Source organism: Callithrix jacchus, chromosome 15 (assembly GCF_049354715.1).
Source record: "Callithrix jacchus isolate 240 chromosome 15, calJac240_pri, whole genome shotgun sequence".
In the NCBI taxonomy this organism is placed as follows: domain Eukaryota; kingdom Metazoa; phylum Chordata; class Mammalia; order Primates; family Cebidae; genus Callithrix; species Callithrix jacchus.
The window spans coordinates 89902862-89922445 of NC_133516.1; the positions used below are offsets into that span (position 1 = coordinate 89902862).

Consider the following 19584-nt stretch of genomic DNA (forward strand, 5'->3'; position numbering starts at 1 on the left):
CTCCTGCCTCAGCCTTTCGCTTAGCTGGGTTTACAGGCGTGTGCCACCATGCCCAGCTAATTTTTGTATTTTTTTTAAGTAGAAATGACGTTTCATCATGTTGGCCAGGCTGGTCTTGAACTCCTGACCTGAGGTCATCCACCCTCCTTGGCCTCCCAAAGTGCTGGAATTACCAGTGTGAGCCACTGCGCCAGGCCAGTTGTTATCTAACTTATCAAATCACACATTTAAAAGTGGTAAATTTTACTGCATAAAAATTTTATCCCCAGCTACTCAGGAGGCTGAGACGGGAGGATTTCTTGAGCCCAGAAGTTTCAGACCAGCCTAGACACTATATTGAGACCCTGTCTCAAAAAAATGAAGAAAAGAAATGAATAAAAGTCAATTTTAAAAATTAGCCACAGGCTGGGCACAGTGCCTCATGCTGTAATCCCAGCATTTTGGGAGGCCGAGGTAGATGGATCACTTGAGGTCAAGAGTTCGAGACCAGCCTGGCCACGATGGCAAAACCCTGTCTCTATTAAAATATGAAAAATTAGCTGGGCATGGTGGCATGTCCCTGTAATCCAGCTACTTGGTAGGTTGAGGCAGGAGAATTGCTTGAACCCAGGTGGTGGAGGTTGCAGTAAGCTGAGGTCACATCACTGCACTTAAGCCTGGGCAACAGAGCGAGACTCCTCCTAAAAAAAAAAAAATTAGCCACAGTCATCAATCTGTTAACAACATTTAATGGTTCTTGGAAGCTGATATCTTATTAGCAGGATGTTGATATGAAGACACAGGAACAATTTTTACTTTAAGAGAATAAATGGGCATGGAAAGAAAAGGTGAATAAACAGTAGGAACAAAAGAAGTTCCTTAAAAGCTTACTTGTGTATTTGCAATGGACCTGAGTCTGAAGAGAGAGATCTTGAAAACAGGAACTCCAATTCATTTATTTTTAGCATCCCATATAGTTGCTATGAGTTGAATGATTTTTAATGTGTCCTGCTGTGATATTAAAGAAGAAAATTCTGCTGAGAAGTCATTTCTCTCCTTTTCCTATTCTTTGCAGTGAGCACACCCCACTTTCAGGAGAGGATCTGGTCATCTGCTTTGGCAGTGGACTGATCTTTAATTAAGTGAAAGGATCTGTCTACATGTGCTAAGGATGATACTTGGTGAAAGCACTGGCTTTGTTGACAAGCTGAAGGAGAAGGGTGTGTGTATATACGCGTGTAGGAACCAGCTTCCTATCATTGTATTAGCAGAAGAATTGGGGGAGGAGAGGGAAAGTTAATTATAAATGTTCCCCTTCTGCAATGCAGAAAGAAAACAGTTATGTATTTGGAAATCAGTCAAAGTGTGTACATTTGATCTCATTTGTTGAAGTTACACAACTCAGTTTCTTTGGAGGGGGGCATAAATCAGATTTTCTATTAATTTACTCAGCAATGTCAGGGTTTTTCTTAATTTGTATTAAATAGCGGTAGTTTATAACTTCAGATTAAATTTAGCCTTTTCAGTGTAATATTGTATGCTTAAAAAATCTATATGTGCTGTTTTTTATTTCTTTAATTATGCCCTATTGAGAATTACTTCATCCTTCTAGCAGAAAATTCCATCAACCAGACTACTGATACTTTAAGATTTCTCTTTAATTATGAGATTAATAGTTTTTCATATTATAATGTTTTTAAAGAAGTGTGCTTGATAAATCCATACATTTAATGAGTATCATCCCCTTGTTTTATTTTTAAAAGATACTGTTAAATTACTGTTTAACAGTTCATACTGTTAAAAATATGATAATTATAGTTTTCTATAAGCCGCAATTTGAAAGTGTGGGCTTTGAAATCAGACAGATCTCAGTTTGAACTCTGGCCACTGCTCTGGGTATTAAACATCTCTAGCATGGAGATGAAAATACCCATGATTTCATCCTTTCATGTGCTGGCCATTTAGTAAGTGGTTAATAAACGGTGCTATTATTTACATGATCATCGCTGCTAGAGGTTGGAGATCCTTGGGATGTGAATGAAGCCGCCCTCACACGTTTGGATTTTCTAATTAGTAATAAGGACCAAACCTAAACGAGACGTAGTAAATGAGTTAGGGAGGACTGAGGCCTTTCCGTTCATCACTGTGGAGTCCTGTATGTCTCCATTAAGGCTTAGGTTATATGGAGATGGCTGGGTCTGTGGCGCTTAGGCTTAGGGGACCTATGAGTGGGGACCAAAAAAGTCTAGACGTTAATGCATGGCTAGAGCTGGAGGTTCTGTTACAGGTTTGCTCATGACTGCAGATAATAATCACAAACTGAGTAATAAATACAAAGAGGAAGGAAGGCAGGATGTGAAATCTCTTGGCCACGTTCCTTACAGTCTGGAGTGCATGTCAGTGTGAGCTGAGGACTGGCAGAGACCAGGATGGACAAGGGCCTGTCCAGGGGCTGAATGGACACAGTTGTCAACAGGGCCACCTGGTAAGGGTGGGGAGGTGAGCCGTGAACAAGGGCACCTGCTTAAGGGGAAGGTTGTGGCTGAAATCTAGACGCTGCTGAGATATTAGACATTAGGTGCCCACAGGCTGTGTGGATGTAGAAGGGAGATATGCTTCTCCTATTTGCACAAAGATAGGAGTTGTTGAGTATTATTATTGAACAATAGCACATTGGCTGTGAGAAGAGTCCTAGTAACAGAAAGAATAGGATGTCTGCCACTGAACAGAAGGGTACATCACCCCAGAGCACATGGGGACAAGGTTAGGATCCTAGTGACTAAAAACAAAAATTGGCCGCAGAGCTGCTGGGGTGACGAGGAAAGAGAAGAATGCAGACATTGGAAAATTATGATATAGTTTAAGTACCCAGCAGCAGGAACCCAGGTCCAGTGGATGAGATGACCAGGATACCACCAGATCCGCGGGAAACTCACCAAACTGTTGAGCTGCTAGTCAAGGGCTCCTCAGACTCTTTCCGTGAGCCAGAATCAGTCCCAGTGCCTGGGGTGGCTGGGCTTGCAGATGGGCATTAGGAAGCACCTGCTTCTAGATTGAGACGGAACTGGGAATGGAGGAGCCAGGCAGGTGAGGTTTCTGTGTGCTCAGCATCCGTAATAGAGAATGCCAAAGGCCTTTCTTCCTTGGTGTTGCATGATACTGACGGAGATACCCACAGGGTTTTTCTGTGAATTTGGTCTTAAATGACAAAAACCGCAGTTACTTTTGCACTAACCTAATACTTGTTAAGTAGAACAGTGTTTCCAGAAATATTGCTGAGCATGCTTTCTTTCTAGCTGTTTGGAAAAACAGGCTCCCTTTGGTTTAAGAAAGCATTAGGAGAGTCTAAAAAAAAAACCTGACATTTTTTCAAGTGTTTCTCCATAGAGTTTGTTTTGTTTTTATAAACAATGCTAGCATGGTTGGGAGGAGCAGGCTTTTATTTCAGCTGAGTTTGAATCGAAAGTTCTATAAGCTTTATCTCCATTTCATTAATTACTAGAATTAATAATGCTTACGGAGTAATGTTTAGTCTGATAGCAAAAGGAGGGGCCCGTGCTCATTTGTGAAAGCTCATTTGTGAAAGGAGGAGGTAATGTAACACATGAGCTGTGTCCTGAAAGAGACAGATTTGAGACCTCTTTCTGCTACTTTCAGCTCAATGAAGTCATTGTTTTTCTCCCAGAGTGTTGGTTTCCTCCTCTGTAAAATGGGAATTGTGAGTCTACTACTCCTTTTGCAAGGTGGTTGTCAGGATATCATGAGAAAATACACGAAAGCAATTATCACATGCCTTGGCACAGGCTAAGCACTCAAACATCTTAATGCTTCTAATTAGTTGTTATTCACTGAGCATTTACCGCGTGCTAAGCATTTAGGATAAAAAGAAAGAAAGAACACAAAGCATCTAGTTATGGGATCTGTATCTGTTACAGTCTCTGTATTTCAGTAAATCCTTCCATGGTTCTGTTGTGTGTCTTAGAGCAATGATTCTCAAAATTTACTGTGCATAAGAATCAAATTGGTGGATGCTGTTTAAATGCCCATTCCTGAGCCCCAGAGATTGAGATTAACTAGAGACTCAGGAGTGTGCATGTTAACAAGTCCCCACCTGGTGCAGGCTCTTGAGCCTGCCCTAGAGTCACCTCCTTTCTCCAATACCTGAATTTACCCTTCCAGACTTCAAGATACCAATGGAACACCATCAGGAAGTTTCAGATTGGAGTTATCTCTTTTAGATTTGCCTTGTGCTTTTTATCTTGAGAGACAGGATGACACCAGGCATAGAACTCTGAGAAAGAAAGGATTGACCTGTAGATCTATTTCTGTCTTCCTTGAACTGTGTGACCTCAGATAACTCAACCTTATCTTCCGTTTTCTTCATGCATCAAGAAGACAACACCTCCACACCCATCTCATAAGCTTATTTTGAGCCTTAAATGGGGGTATGGACATATAAAAGTTTTTCTATGAACTTTAATGCAATAAATATAAACACAAATAAAATATACTTTTACCATTAAAGCAAAGTGAAACTGTTGCCAAGATTGAGTTCAATCTGGTGTATATAGGTTACTTGTACATTGGTTTACACAGCTTAGTTGGAGAATATGTGAACATTTGTCCTCTGGCAGTGAGTCCTTTTTCTCCCTTGTTATCCTCCACCCACACTTTTGTAAAGGATGTTTTAGGGACCCTGATTTTAGGAGCATCTGCAGCCACAAAGCTGGCATTGGTCATGTTTAATGTCAAGATCTTGAAAACTGCTTGTCTTGATAATTAAAGCTATATTAAAGGGCCTCATGCCTTCTTAAAAGCAGATATCCTCTTAAATTCTAACAGGGTTTTCTTGGAATGCTTTGCTCAAAGCAGAATGGTCCTTCCATTTATAGAATATAATTAGAGAATTGGTTTATTTGTGGAAGTATTTTCCTGTGAGCAAGCAGAAGAATCATGTTTATAACAAGGATATCCTGGCTGGCCTTTGCAACTTGAATATTGAAGCTGTGAATTGTACATGAAATACGAGAGCGCCTAAACTTCCTAAATGTTTTTCAGGTGGTATATGCAGTAGTGGTCAAGAGTGGGTTCATTTTATTGTTTGAAAAATAACATTCTCTCACAGTTCTTTGTTTTCAGTTAGACTACATATTAGTGAATGAAAAACAACAAAACAATAACAAAAGTCTCGCTTACCCCTGCCTCCATGTTCTGTGAATAATACATAAATTGCCCAAAGAGTATGTTTTGGAGAATATATAGGAATTTTGAATTGTAAATACTGACTTCCTTCCCTAGACCTGCATATACTGTCTTATATATAAATATATATTTTAAAAATTGCTGCTACTGGTAAGTTTTATCTTTGTTGGGTCTTTGCATAAATGATGTTATTCTTAGTGGAGCCTGAAATGTTTAATTTGAGCATTTAAGAAGACGTTCATCACTACTTTGGCCCATGGTAAACTACCTTCCAGGACAGTCTAATAACCCAAAGAGGTAGATGATGTATTCTCACTTGTAAACATGTGAGGACTCTCAGGTCAAAATAGGTAGACTGGTTAGGCTCCCTACACCGGATGTGGAGTTAGGCTGTGAATCTTGTCTTCTGATTTCCAACCAGTGTTGACTCTTCACAGGGTTTATGTATACCTAATTAGAAATACCTAATTAAAAATAAACTAAAGTTTGCTCATTAACTTGCTTATTTATTTGCTTTCTCCTGACATAGTTTTCATTTCTAACTAATTTATAATCGTGGCACTTGGGGGTGGTGGTGACTGCATTAACAGCGGCGAGAAGCAACAGCTGACAGCAAGAAAGGAGTGAAAAGCAACAGCCAGATGATCATGCCGGTTTAGGACTGCTTAGCAGATAGCTCCACACACCCATCAGATGCAGAAGGCTTCAAGTGTAAGAAAGCCCAGAACAATGAAATTTGTTGAGCTGACCCCATATCATCAAGAAAAGTTTAATTTATGTTTAATATATTCTACTTAGGAAGGAAAGGGAGTAGTTCATTTTAAGATTTCCATTTGAATGTATTTACCATGAAAAGGAAGGCAATGCCAGATTACTTGGAAATTTATTCAAGCAGACTGCCAGGTTCTATACTACGTCACCATGATTAAGGTTAATAGACGTGGATAGGCGTGAAAGGGGTGGTACACGAAGTTGTTTAGATGAACTAGCAACTTGATGAGGGAGACAGGGAAGTAGTATACCTTTTTAAAATCACATGCATAGAAATAGGTCTGTTATGGAACCCTATATTGAATTTGTCTTTTACCTGTAATTACACAAGACAGTGGAAACTTTTTCTTTTTTCCTTTGAAGCAAAAGAAGAAACTAAACAAACATGTTTTATAGGTTTTTAAAATATATTCTAGAAAGGGTTTTTTTTTTTGCATTTACGTTTTAGAAAGGATTGTGTCAAGGTTTTTGTCTACAAATGTGTAATGAACAATATTGTCAATACAAAACAAGTAATTAGTTGAATATATCTGTACTATGATGTTGAAAAATCAAATAGGTGGATCTAAAAGTGTATAAAAATTATGGATGTGGGGAATGTTTTTCAGTAGCTGTTTTCCTCAGTTTTTAAAAATCAGGAAAAGAACTTTTAACAATTAAATGTGTAACATTTTAACGTCATTACAAGCATCGAAGACATGTTTGTTCACAGCTTAAGGCATCTCTTTACTTTCTACTGAGAGAAAACAGAAGTTTTTAATGTTTGTGAAAAAGGTTTTGGATATGGAATAGATGTGTAAAATTTTGTTCTGGAGGAATTTTGTTCTTTTTTACCTAACATAAGAAAGTAGTAGGGAAGCCCCACCCTTTGAGACCATGGAACGGTTTATTGGCCTAAACATACATCATGTTGTGCTGTAAGAGGAGAGGCAGAAAAAGCATTGTCTTTGTGCATATTAGTACTTCCAAAATTATAGGCCTACCTCATTTTTCCCCATAGTTCTCTTTCTGTATTTTTTCCAGTAATGCTTATATTTGAGCTATTGTGAAAATTCATTTGTATAACAACCCAGCCTTTGCTTTGGACTGCATTCTTTGTGTTTCAGGTGAGCCAGCCATGAGAGGGTATCTTGTGGCCATTTTCCTGAGTGCCGTCTTCCTCTATTACGTACTGCATTGTATATTATGGGGAACAAACGTCTATTGGTAAGTTTAATTTTGTTATTTAAAAATAACTCTCAGGGCCGGGCGTGGTGACTCACGCCTGTAATCCAAGCACTTTGGAGGCCAAGGCGGGAGGATCACCTGAGGTCAAAAGTTCAAGAACAGCCTGACCAACATGGTGAAACCCCGTCTTATTAAAAAAAATAAAAATAAAAATAACTCTCAACCTAGTCTTTCACACAAACCCACAAATTATAGTAGAGGGTCCTATTTAAAAAACTTGTACCCTTGTAACGTTTGGAATATTTTCTTGCTTTCCATTGTAAATTGGGGTTTTACCATTCCAGGATCTTACAGATTGTATCTCCAATAATGTCAGTTTTTGACAAGCAACACCTAGTTTCTCTTGACTTCCCAGTGAAGCTATGGTGTTAAGCATCTTTGGGACATAAAACATTTTTTATTTATGCAATAGATAATCTCCTTGAGTTAATGGAGTAATTACTCGGCTCAGTGGTACTTAATTTTTAGAACCTAAAATGCTTGTATAAGAGATTATTGATAAAATATAGATACTACAAATGGTTTCCTTTGTTTAAAAATATTTGGTGAATGATGATAATGTGCATCTTTTGAAACAGCTTTGACTTGAAATACCACATATAAAAAAGAGGCACAGATAGTTTTACTGAAGAGAAAGCCTCTGTAATAGGGTTTTTACCTTTCTCATTGTCAGTCCTTTGGCTAGGAAAAAAGTTTTGATGACCTTTAAATCCCAAACGGGTGGCATTACATAAGTCTGGTGAAATAAATCACATAACTTCCTGTGTTTGACAAAGACTCAGTATTTTTTCCCAGTGTTTCGTACTGTGTCTTAAATCATGTTTCTAACTTGGGCTTACACGATGAAAAAACGCTGATGCTTCCGCATTTGATTTCATTACTGCTGGATTGAAAAATAATTGTAATGGTTTTCGTGGAAGGACGTTAGGCAAATGACCACTGGAAAAAACCCAATGCCAGGAAGGTAGTTTTGGCCCTAACGTTTTAAGCTTTGGACCCAAATATCGGGCTAGAGAATTTTGAAGTCTGATTATTTACTAAATGAGGGCTACATCAAAGGGTTCTATCCTTTTACCTTTGCCACATTCTCTGTCCTGCCCTTAGTAGTGGAAGACAAAAATAGAAGAGAAAGCAAAAAGCTTGCTAGATTGCTACTTTCCTACACATCCTATTGTTGGTCGCAGAGAAAATGATAAAGAAGATATGAAAAGGATGTAAATCAGCACAGTCTTTTGTCATCCGGGATGAAGTGACCATGTCACTCCTAAGCTAACACATTACTACAGTCACAGCAAGTACCTTGGGATGTTAGCTCAGACAGGTGTTTGTGCAATGAACTTGCTTCTTTAAAAATGAAGACAGATAATTGTGTTTTACTTTTAAAATGTCACCCAAAGGTTGTCTTCACAATATCCTAAACCAGTTTGTTTTCTATATTTAATGAGAAACCAAATAATAGACTTCATTTTATCCTATAATTGAGATTTTATAGTCTTGTGTGCTGGTCCACCATATTTATGTACCTTCCTTATGTATAAATCAAGGAGTCCTTCCCATCGTGGTATTCACGAAAGGTGTTTTCCTGCATAAGGAGTTTACTAGCCTCATAGTTCAGAAACCTAGCAGTTCTAACTATGGGGATTTTGTACCCACAAAAATGGAAAATTGTGTCTGTCCATGAAGGGTTCAGGATATTTCCTTCATTTTGAATCCTGCTGCTGATAGGAGAAAATCGATTTTTTAAAAATACTAATTCTTCACATAATTGATGATCAGTAACAAGTTTTTGTATTAAGCTGTTTTCCTCTTTCCCGGCTGAGTCCGAATCCTGCCGTCCACCACCCCTTTCATTTATGTTCCTTGTTGTGCTCTGTCATGTTTCACAATACCCTTTTAAATTGTGGAGACAAGTACTCCATTCAGGAGCACACAAGGGCCTAATTTATGCCAAAAATAGAGGACAGTTAGAAATGACTCTCGAGAATGTGATTCGTAGAGTCCCCAGGATCCCAAGGCAAAGGTCTGTGGATCCTGCTCAGGTCAGGTGTTTTTGTGGTAGTCCCTGCTGGTGTGTGTCAGCAGATGTGGCAGGAGGAGGTAAATAGCCACGTGCCCTTGGGGTGAGTCTGGCTTCTGAGCCTGTTTGTGGCTTCTGCAGTGCAGTATCCTCCTGTTTCTCTGAAGGCCCTTTGAATCACTGCCCTTGGAATCACTTCTGGGTTGCTAATCACCTCAGCCTTTCCACCTTCCCTTCCCTATATCCATGAAGCTCAGGTGTGTGCGGGGCTTGGCGAAGGTACTGGCAAACCTCAAAGGGTGCAGGGAGGATTTTCGTTTGCTGCCATGGAACCTCTCAGTGGTGCCATGAATGAGTTCCCAGGGCATTTGCTTACCTTTGGGCGGGGTGCCCGGTTCTGGTTTCTGACTGACACTATTTTTGTCTCATAGGGTGGCACCTGTGGAAATGAAACGGAGAAATAAGTTCCAGCCTTGTTTATCAAAGCCAGCTTTTGCCTCTCTGCTGAGGTAAAAATCTACCCCAAAAAACCCGTGGCATACAAAGTATTCCAAATGTGCTTGTAATCATTGTCCACACTTGTATATTTTTTTAATGCAAATCTTAGCAGTATAAAGTGGATGCCCCATATTTAAGGAAGAGCTTGAATATCCTGTCTCTTTTTGTGCTTTTAGTCAGAGCTCTGCATATATTTTAAGAAAAGGCATTGAGGAATTCAATCAAACCAGTATTCTTTTCACACAGGTGAGGCTAGAGAGGTCTGTTTGTGTTTGATTACAAAAAAGTGAATTGTTCTTTAGGGTTTTATTTTCCCCCTTGTTCCCATGTTATTTTCCACCCTTATTATTTTGTGCCTTCTCCTTCCTTGCCTCTAGGTTAAACTTTTTGAGTAGAAATTTTCCCTTGTGTTAACTTGTACTGAACCACATAGAATGCAAATAATAATTAATCTACATAAAATGTAAATGATTATGTATTGTGGCTCTTCGGCTTTGTAAACAATGTGCTCTTCTCTTCACATATGTTCTTTTCCTCGTAACCTTGCCTTTGACAGATTGCTGGTCAAAATACTCCAGATAACAAGAAATAAAAGTCTGTTCTAGGCATGTTTAATTGTGCAAAAGAGGCACAATCTGTTCAGCATTTTTTCTATGAAGGATTAAGGATTTTTTTTTTCCTATTTTATTACTGTACCTTTTTATTACTGGTTTTTAACTCTTTGGGACTACAGGTCCCTTTGCAAGTCAGTCAACTCTCTGGAAAACTGCGCATACATAAGACTTTTTGTATATGGTTAAGTGTGCTGTGGCGGCTTGTAGTCTCTCCAGGGCTGTGTGTTCAGTGAGGACCGCCGCAAAACTGGAATTGTGTTTTAAAACTTTGTTCATCGTGACTCATAGGAAGAAATGCATTTTATTTGGGACCTAGTGCAAACACATATTTGTAATAAGAAAAAAGTAATTTTGACCTTTACTACTCCAGATACACTGTGTTCTGTTCCATTCACTTTTTTTTTTTTTTTGAGACAGAATCTCACTCTGGCCAGGCTGGAGTGCAGTAGTCCAATCTCGGCTCACTGCAACCTCTGCCTCCCGGGTTCAAGCGATTCTCCTGCCTCAGGCTCTGGAGTAGCTGCGATTACAGGCGGACGCTACCATGCCCAGCTAATTTTTGTATTTTTAGTAGAGTCGGGGTTTTACCATGTTGGCCAGGATAGTCTCGATCTCTTGACGTCATGATCCACCTGCCTTGGGCTCCCATACTGCTGGGGTTACAGGCTTGGGCCACCGCGCCCAGCCTCCATTCATGTTTTTAAAAGATGCTGATCATGACTCACAAAACTGATTTTATGAGGCACATATGGGTTGCAGAGTACAGATTAAAATGCTGCTCTAGAATTAAGGTACTCCAGAACTTTACTGAAAAAAAGATATCTTTTCCTTTCTGAGAAAACCCGAAAGGATTAAAGTATGTGTGCAAGATTACTTAGCAGGGTATATAAGTCTATAATGTAAGTAACAAGTAGATTGGTGTTTGTCATGTGGACAGTATTATCTGAGGGCAGTCCCCTAGAGTGTACTTGAGGCCACTTTCTCAGAAACAGAAAAGCCAGCAGCAATTTGGAGAAGCTTTTGGGAAACTTGCAGCTGTTATCTTCATCATTACAAAGAGAACACCTTTCCTTAGTATTAGGCTTGGGTGTGAATTTCAGCTTTGTAATTTATGGGTTAGTGACCTCAGACTTGTCACAGCTGATACAGCGTCACATATTTGGTGCTTTTAAATTTAGAAATAGAGTAGCATCAGTACTTTTATGATATTACTTTGTTTCTTCCTATATTGGCTATTATCACTTGGTGTTGGTTTGTTTTTAAGTTTTGTTTTTACTTCCTGAGTTGTAACATAATTTTCTTTTTAGTAGCTGTAAAGTGTTTCAGTTGCGTAGTTCCATTGCATACCCCATTCTATGCAATATTTCAGCACTGTTTAAACTTATTTAAAAAAATTATAGTTTCATACATGCGATATAACAATATGAATCACATGTATAGTTACTTTTAGTTTTGATTTTAAAAGCTTGCAAAGATAGTAGGTATTTGGCAAAATCATTCTTTATCCTTTCCTTCCAGGTTTCAACAGTTTCACCCTTTTCTGTGTGCAGCTGATTTTAGAAAGATTGCTTCCTTGTATGGTAGCGATAAGTTTGATTTGCCCTATGGGATGAGAACATCAGGTCAGTAGTAGTATTCTTACCTGGTTCTGTTAAATTTGAGTGGTGTTTGATCAGAATGGCATGTTAATATAATTTTAAGGGCTTTTATTCTTTCTGCTTCCTAATGATTTCCAAAGGATATGATTTGGGGATGGAATGAAATGAATTACATTTTAAAATATAAATTCCCACTCCTTTCGAGGCAGTAGAGAAGTAAAGGGTAAAAGGGGCAGATTTGTTGTTGTCGTTGAGAAACTACTTTTTACATTTGCTGTGCCACCAAGTAAGTAATCCATGTAAGTTCTGGTGCCTTGTTTCATTCTGATTTAGAATTAGCAGGAAAACCTGAGAGTTAACTTCCTTCCTAGCTTCCCATGGATTCTTTTTACTTGTTTCGTTTTACTTCATCGGCAATTCTTATCTGCTTAAGCAGCCTTTTAATTTAACCAGTGGATATTTTATTTATTTTGAGACAGAGTCTTGCTCCATTGCCAGGCGTCAGGCTGGAATGCAGTGGCAAGACCTCAGCTCACTGCAACCTCCGCCTCTCCGGTTCAAGCAATTCTCCTGCCTCAGCCTCCCAAGTGGCTGGGACTATAGGCGGGCGACACCACGCCCAGCTAATTCTTGTATTTTTAGTAGAGATGGAGTTTCACCATGTTGGCCAGGATGGTCTCGATCTCTCAACCTCGTGATCCGCCTGTCTCAGCCTCCCAAAGTGCTGGGATTACAGGCATGAGGCACCACGCCCGGCCTTTATTTTTGTTAAGTTGAGAGATAATTATTCCATCTTCTAAAGATAAAACACTTTCCCTTCTGCTTAATGATAACTGATTGGCCCTATATAGCATTAAGCTCTAGATTTTCAAGGGACCATAAAAGCCCAAGGTGACAAGCCTCCAACATTGTGAGTTAGATTTTGCTTATTCAACTGATCCTGTGAGGGTGGGGGTTGCATTTTTTGTTTTGTTTTTTATTTTAAAAATATTTTACATAGAATTTGAGAATTAGCTTAAACTTACTATTTATTTCTACTCTAATGTCAATTTCAGAATCATCTGCTATTACTTTAAAATTACTTTTTATGATTATTTTTCAGATTAAATGTGTTGTTTTGGGGGGAGGTTTTAGAAAATGTCTTTAGAGCATTTACCATTTTGAGTGGGCCTGCTGAGTAGTGCTGGCTAATTGTAGTTGTATTGTTAATTTGTCACAGAATATGTCAATGTGGCCATGCTGCTTGGAAATGGGTTTGTGGGAGAGGGAGTAAGGTGGTTTATAAGTACTAAGTACTAAAAAGACATGATCATCCTTTTATTCATAACACTGCATTTGTTTTCTAGCGGAATATTTTCGACTTGCTCTTTCAAAACTGCAGAGTTGTGATCTCTTTGACGAGTTTGACAAGTGAGTTTATTTTCTTGCTTCTAGTCTGGCTTTTAGCTTCAGCTAAGCTGGTTCAATATATACCCCAAGAGATGTAAGATGTATTTACTCAGGAAAATGTCATAGCATTTGTGCATAACCACAATTTCTAGTAGTAATTTCTTTGACACTTAAAAACCTACAAAATTAATTTAGATGCTGCATAACTGGTTGGCTCAAAGGTTTGCAGAGTCTTGATGATGATCAGCACTGCTCCCAAATCAGGACATTTTAAACCCACCTTCATCTTTTCTAAGTTGTTCCTATTTAAGGATTAGTGCACCCCCTGCTAATCAGCGCACACCCTCCCTTTACAAGCCGTTTCCCACACTTTGTCATGCATCCTCCAAACTACTGATGAAGATTCTTTCTGTTTCACTTGTTAAGGAGATTATTAGATTTTGGAAGCAGCTCTCTTCCTTTTTAATCAGAATTATATTTGAAGGACAAATATGCTTGCTTTGATGTTTTCTGACAATAGTTTTTAGACAATTTTGTCATTAAGTTAACCCCATATAAACTGAATTGCCAAAAATAGACTTCTTCGCAGTTGGGCTTATTTTGCGCAGGTAGGCTTATTTCACAAAGTTTCAAGCCTCCCTTTAGAATTTGGCCAGTGTGCCAGTATGATAATACGGGTAGTCTACAGATGTCAGGCCTCCATTAAAACGGAAAATGGCAGAAGTTACTCTATTGCCCAAGAGAACAGGAGTGCTATTTTTTGGGTCCAGAGAGTGGAGGTAGTGAATAGAGGTATGAAAGTGGAGGTAGAGTTTGCCATAAGAGCAGTGTTAGATTTTGTCCAGGTTTATCTCATTTTTCTCTGCTGGAGACCAAGATGCTTCAAGTGTGGATTTGTGTAATGTGTATTGGTTCATTTCAGTTTTTTATAATTTGAAACTCTGCCATAAACCTAATCAATTTTAGTTTTGATTGCATATCAACAGCAACCATAAAATTTTTCAACCCTCAAATTTATGTAGCTCTGATTTGGAGAATGTTGTTTTTTGTAGACCTTTCACATAAGTGCTTTATGTTGATTCTCTCTAATTTTGTAAGTTTCTGGAGAAACTGAGGTTAGGCACACAGTTTGTTATACTTGGTAAATGACAGATCTAGGATGTGAACCTAGATAGTTCTAACTCCAGTGCCTGGCTCTCTGAGTTAAGAGTAATAAAGGTGGCCAGGCACTGTGACTCACGCCTATAATTCCAGCACTTTGGAAGGCTGAGGAGGGTGAATCATGAGGTTAGGAGTTTGAGACCAGCCTGGCCAACATAGTGAAATCCCCTCTCTACCAAAAATACAAAAATTAGCCTGGCATGGTGGTGCATACCTGTAGTTCCAGTTATTTGGGAGGGTGAGGCAGGAGAATCACTTGAACCCAGGAGGGAGAGTTTGCAATGAGCCGAGATTCGCCACTGCACTCCATCCTGGGTGACAGAATGAGACTTCATCTCAAAAAAAAAGAGTGATAAAGTGAGTCCTTAAATGTTTGCAGCAAGAATCTGCAAATCTTTTTAAAGATGCTTGACTCTGTAAATGCGAGTTACTGTCAGGATTCTGGAAGATAGATGACTAGAAATTTCATTCTTGCCCAGTGTTTATCTAAGAACGAGACATGCTTTATTTAGCTGCTTTCATAACCCCTTTGCCCACAGGCGTTGATGTGTTTGTGTATGCCTCATCCATCAGGCTGATTTTTCTGCTCTTGCTGACTTGGTCTTGCTGTTTCCTGCCCCTGTCCTCCTGTCACCAGAATCTCCCCACTCCCCACATCAGGCTAAGTTCATTTTTTAGCATTACTTTTGTTGGGAGAAAAGTAGGGTATAGTTGGTGAGGAGGGACTGAAGATCATGCTGACTCTAGGAGTCCTTTAGTCTGAAGTTGCCAAGGCTCTGAAGTGACGTAAATGCGTAGTCAGAGACTCACTGGATAAGGAGTGAATGGCAAATCTCCCTGTAGGATCTCCACAGAGTGAGCATAGTGACACATTTTATAACATCACAGATGCTCAGTTATCACTGCTGAGCTGCATGTTTGACCTGTGTAAACCTTATTTCAAAAATAGATAATAATTTATTTATGACACTATTATCTTCTTTGCGTAGCACTTAACTTTTCAGAGGAGTTCATGTGTAACTTTAATTTTGCTTATATTTGAAGGGGAGTCATTTTACCTTGATCGTGTGCCCGGTGTACAACACATAGAAAAAAAACAAGCCAGGCTATGCCTGAGCAATACATTTTTTCTCAAATCCGAAAAGCCAGAATGGACTGAATTGCCTGAATGCTGCCTCTGAGTCAACTTAGTTTCCCAAGCGACTTTATGTAGTTCTCATTTCTCAGCCTGGGAATAAAGCTCTAGAAGAAAGATGTCTGAGAACAATCTTTCTTTCTCAGGCAGAGAAGTTAGACTGTCCTTGGCAGGAGAGTCCTCCCTGAGCCCCCGGCTCATGGATTTGTGAGCTGGGCGCACACATCCAAGGAGGAAGGTGTTGATAGAGGCTAGCTTGTCCTTCCTCATGGATCTGTAGGTCAGAGAGGAGGAACTGAGGTAGAGGGATTACTTTCAAGTTACTTTTCTCTTTTTTTCTGCTTTCTTTACTGATATTTATATAATTGCTGGCCTTGCTCTGTGCTTATTTTTTCTTGCCTGTGCTCTGGAAGGTGCCTGGCATATTTTGAGGTGTAACAGCTAAGCACAATTTTTTTTTTTCCTACCTTTTATTCTCCGTCCATCCTCTTTGTCCCTTCTAGAAAGGGTCAGATGATGATGTTTCAAATCTGAAACCTTTAAGAGTCTACCAGATAAAAATCGTAGTTTTGTCAGACATCTTGTATAGCATGTATGATGCCTCAGTTGGGATAGATTCCACTGTGAATGGGAAAACTCAAAATATCAGTGACTGTAAGAAGGATGTTTTCCTTTTGTCCAGTTTCCATGCAAATGAACTCTGCAGGTAAACTTCCCAGGGCTGGTTCCATGAGCATCAGGGACCAAGGCCGCTTCTCTATCTTGATGCCACCATTCCTTAATATACAACTTGTTCCTTCTGGTCCAGTATGATGGCTGGAGTTCCAATCACATCTACCTCCCTGCCAGCCAGGAGGAGGAAAGGGCAAAGGGCATACCCGACCCTTTAAGACATGCCTCGTTCTTTAAGACCATCTCCCAGAAATCACCTGCAACACTTCGTTATCTCCAGCGATGTGCTGGAACCAGTCAGTACCAACTTGTGAGAGCTGCATCTCTTCATATTGAGCTCCATATTTACTGCCATCAAGGTGAAAGCTTGACATAGAGTATTCGTACCATGGCAACTGGCAAACATTACAAATCAGGGCTTCTCCCATTCATACGCCTCCCCCTCCCCCAGAACTGACTGTTAAACATTTACTAGCAACCTGTTTGCACCCTATGGGATAGGACTCCATCACAAGGCCACCCCTAGCTGGAACATGGACCGGAAAATGCAGTCTGTATTCCAGGTGACTGTGTGCTCGTCTTTAAAAACAGACGTGATTTTAACAGATGAAGGAAACAAGATTATTGGGGGACAAAAAGCTGTCTTTATCGATATTCTGCATCATTTCTGTTGTCTCCATCTGTTTTTGTGCTTGGTCACCTTCGGGATTCTGAAGTCAAATATGTGACTAACATCAAGCTCAGTGCCTCTTTTTTATATGCTGCTGCTATTGATTTCTCATGGACGCAGTTCTCTTTATTCTCCAAAGCACAGCCAACACAAGGCGACCATGCTTAACAAACCTCACTAAAGATGGAGGATTTTGTAAGAGAATTGCATGACAGAAAAGGAATACTAAAAATGTGCCCATAGTCCAAGACCCTAGTCCTTCCTGGCTCTCCCTATGGCTCCTTAACACCAGGCTGCCCCGGTCCTAAGAATTAATCCTGTCCTAAGGATTATCGCTTTTTCTGTTTCCTCACACAGCCAGAAACAGCAGCAACCCTAAGTCATCAAATCTCAGCTCCCACTTAAAATGCACAGAAAAGCTCCCCATCCCCAACCACCAACACTGCCTTCTGAAAGCATGCCAAGTTTTATGAAGAATGCTTTAGTCCTGCAGCACAGGTGGTTATACAGTAACTACACATAAATACCTTACCTAACAAAAGCACCTGTGTCAAGTCAGTCGCCTGCTAAATGGACAAAATTTGTAAAAGCTGCCTGGTTGCTCTCTCAAGCAGAATCCATTATGTCAGCATCGGCAAAGCTGGGTTAGACTGGCTACCAGCCAGGCCAGAAGCATGCCCTTGGAAAACTTAAAAAAGAATTAGACATTAGTGGTGTATTTATTAAAAGAGCCCTAACTCTATAAGGAATGTGAACATCTGCATCCCTACTTTAGACATTCTGCTGTTTTGCAGTTTCTTTACATTGCAGGATTTTTAGCCAGGAGAGCTTGAGGGTAAGTTGTGATTCTGCACTAACAGAGTGAATATATGTATATATATTCACTGCTTTCTGGCATCTGCTGTGGTCGGGTGTTGGGTAAAGATACAGAAATCTTGGTACTTGTGCCAAAGGAAATGGCCACATCCATCAGAGAGTAACACGCAAGACCTAAGTGATTCCCTTGCTTCACAAAAGGCCAAACTGAGATTAAAGAGATCAGGTTGCTAGACCAAGGTCCTAAGAGGTGCTAAGTGGAGGAACCAGAACTAGCAACCTGGTCTCCAACTACAGTTCCTTGTGTCGTTTTAGGATCTTCTGGCTGGAAGTAATAGTCTTCACTAGGAGTGATTTAAACCAAGTGGGCGTTTATTATCTCCTGTATTGCATAGACACGTGGTTTCAGGTCTATGCAGATTTGTATGGTACTAGCTTGCAGTGTGGGCTGCTATGGCCGTACAGATTGTGGATTGCACTTCTCCAGGGAGTGCCGATTCATTCATAAGGTTATCTGAATGGTGCTCCCTGGCATTGGACTGTGTACAACTTGCACATATGTTTGGAGTGGCCCTAGTTGGGGGATCGGATTGGTGGCTCAGTGATGTCAAGGCTCCCAGGTAGTTTTTCTGTGGTTGTCTTTTTCTCTGATTTGTAGCTGCTCTAACTTTGTTATCACATGTCGGTGTCTAAGCAAAAAGGAAGAAGTAAGTAACAAAGTATCTTGTGCACATGATTCTTTTCCCAGGGGCAAAATCTCTTCTGAAAGCATTTAACACACTTCCCTAATATCTTATTGCCCAGGGATGGATCACATGGCTGTGTCTAGATGAAACATTGGCAGAGGCGATGAGCTCACCATTGTAGGTTTAGGAAAGCAGTGATCTGCTAGCAAGGCACGTGGGGTCATGGGTGTTGGGAATGTGCCCAGTATGGTCTGCCATAGATGGTCATGTGTTTTCATGTCCGTGATGCTACTGAAGGGAAAATGCATGTCAGAAAGCATTTGGAAAAGAAAACACATCATAGATCATTTGAAATGGGCAACTTAAGTTTGCTTCCTCTGTATTGATTGTGTTTGATGTTTCCCTCTGCATAAGGTAATGGCTCTTCTGGCTTTTGCCTGACTTTATGAGAAAGATGCCTTTCCCCTGGGGAAAGTGTAACCTCTTACTACCCCTGCTTTAGCAGCTTTCCAGATTTTCCATTAACAGGTTCAGGAACCCTGGACTTGTTTTGTTTTCTGGGTAAGCAGTTTAGAGCGTATGCATTTCCCTACCTGATTCCAGAGTGGTAGGAGGAGTAACAGGTGATTGGTTCTCCAGACACAAAGGAGGGAAATAACCTCCACATTCTTAACGTAAGGACCAAACTGAATTCTGAAATGTACAGCCTGTGAATCAGGAAGTGTTTTAGATGGGAGGATACAGAGATCTAAATGATACTATTCTTCCTTCTAGGGACTCACAGTTCACTACCGCTATTTCTACATGAAGGTTATGTTAATTAAATATGTGAAGTTTTACAGTTACCCAGAGGACACTGAAAGTCATTGTTCCACACGTAAAAAGGCAGAGGAAGCCAGGATCACAAGCCAAATGGATGAAGTCAAGGGAGAATGAATCATTCCTTTCAGAAGATAGGATACCTGCTAGGGGGAGAGGGAAGCAATGACTAACGAGGAGTGTTTCAGACAGCTTATCTGTACCCTTGCATATTTCCCAGAGCCATGGTGGGACTACGAATACCAGCTGTAGATACGATGTTCCTGCCAAAGAGCAGCCCTAAAGATGCCCTCGAAAGAGTTTCTACGTGGTTCTCAGAAAAACGCATAA

The 19584-nt window shown here is 40.0% G+C and overlaps 1 protein-coding gene across 50 annotated transcripts in view; it reads left to right on the top strand.

Moving 5' to 3' along the window:
• Positions 1–19584, top strand: part of ST3GAL6 (ST3 beta-galactoside alpha-2,3-sialyltransferase 6) — a 63026-nt gene that overhangs the window by 29340 nt on the left and 14102 nt on the right. For 21 of the 50 annotated variants that reach the window (XM_078352181.1, XM_078352167.1, XM_078352173.1 and 18 more), the window contains 4 exons: positions 7059–7158; positions 9628–9705; positions 11827–11930; positions 13253–13316. In XM_078352181.1, coding sequence (XP_078208307.1) covers positions 7070–7158; positions 9628–9705; positions 11827–11930; positions 13253–13316 — 335 coding nt within the window. In that variant the 5' untranslated portion in view covers positions 7059–7069. Of the gene's footprint in view, positions 1–1054; positions 1200–2378; positions 2479–7058; positions 7159–8283; positions 8501–9627; positions 9706–9870; positions 9941–11826; positions 11931–13252; positions 13317–19584 lie in introns of those variants that run through there. The other 29 variants (XM_078352200.1, XM_078352195.1, XM_078352194.1 and 26 more) reach the window with 9 other exon arrangements.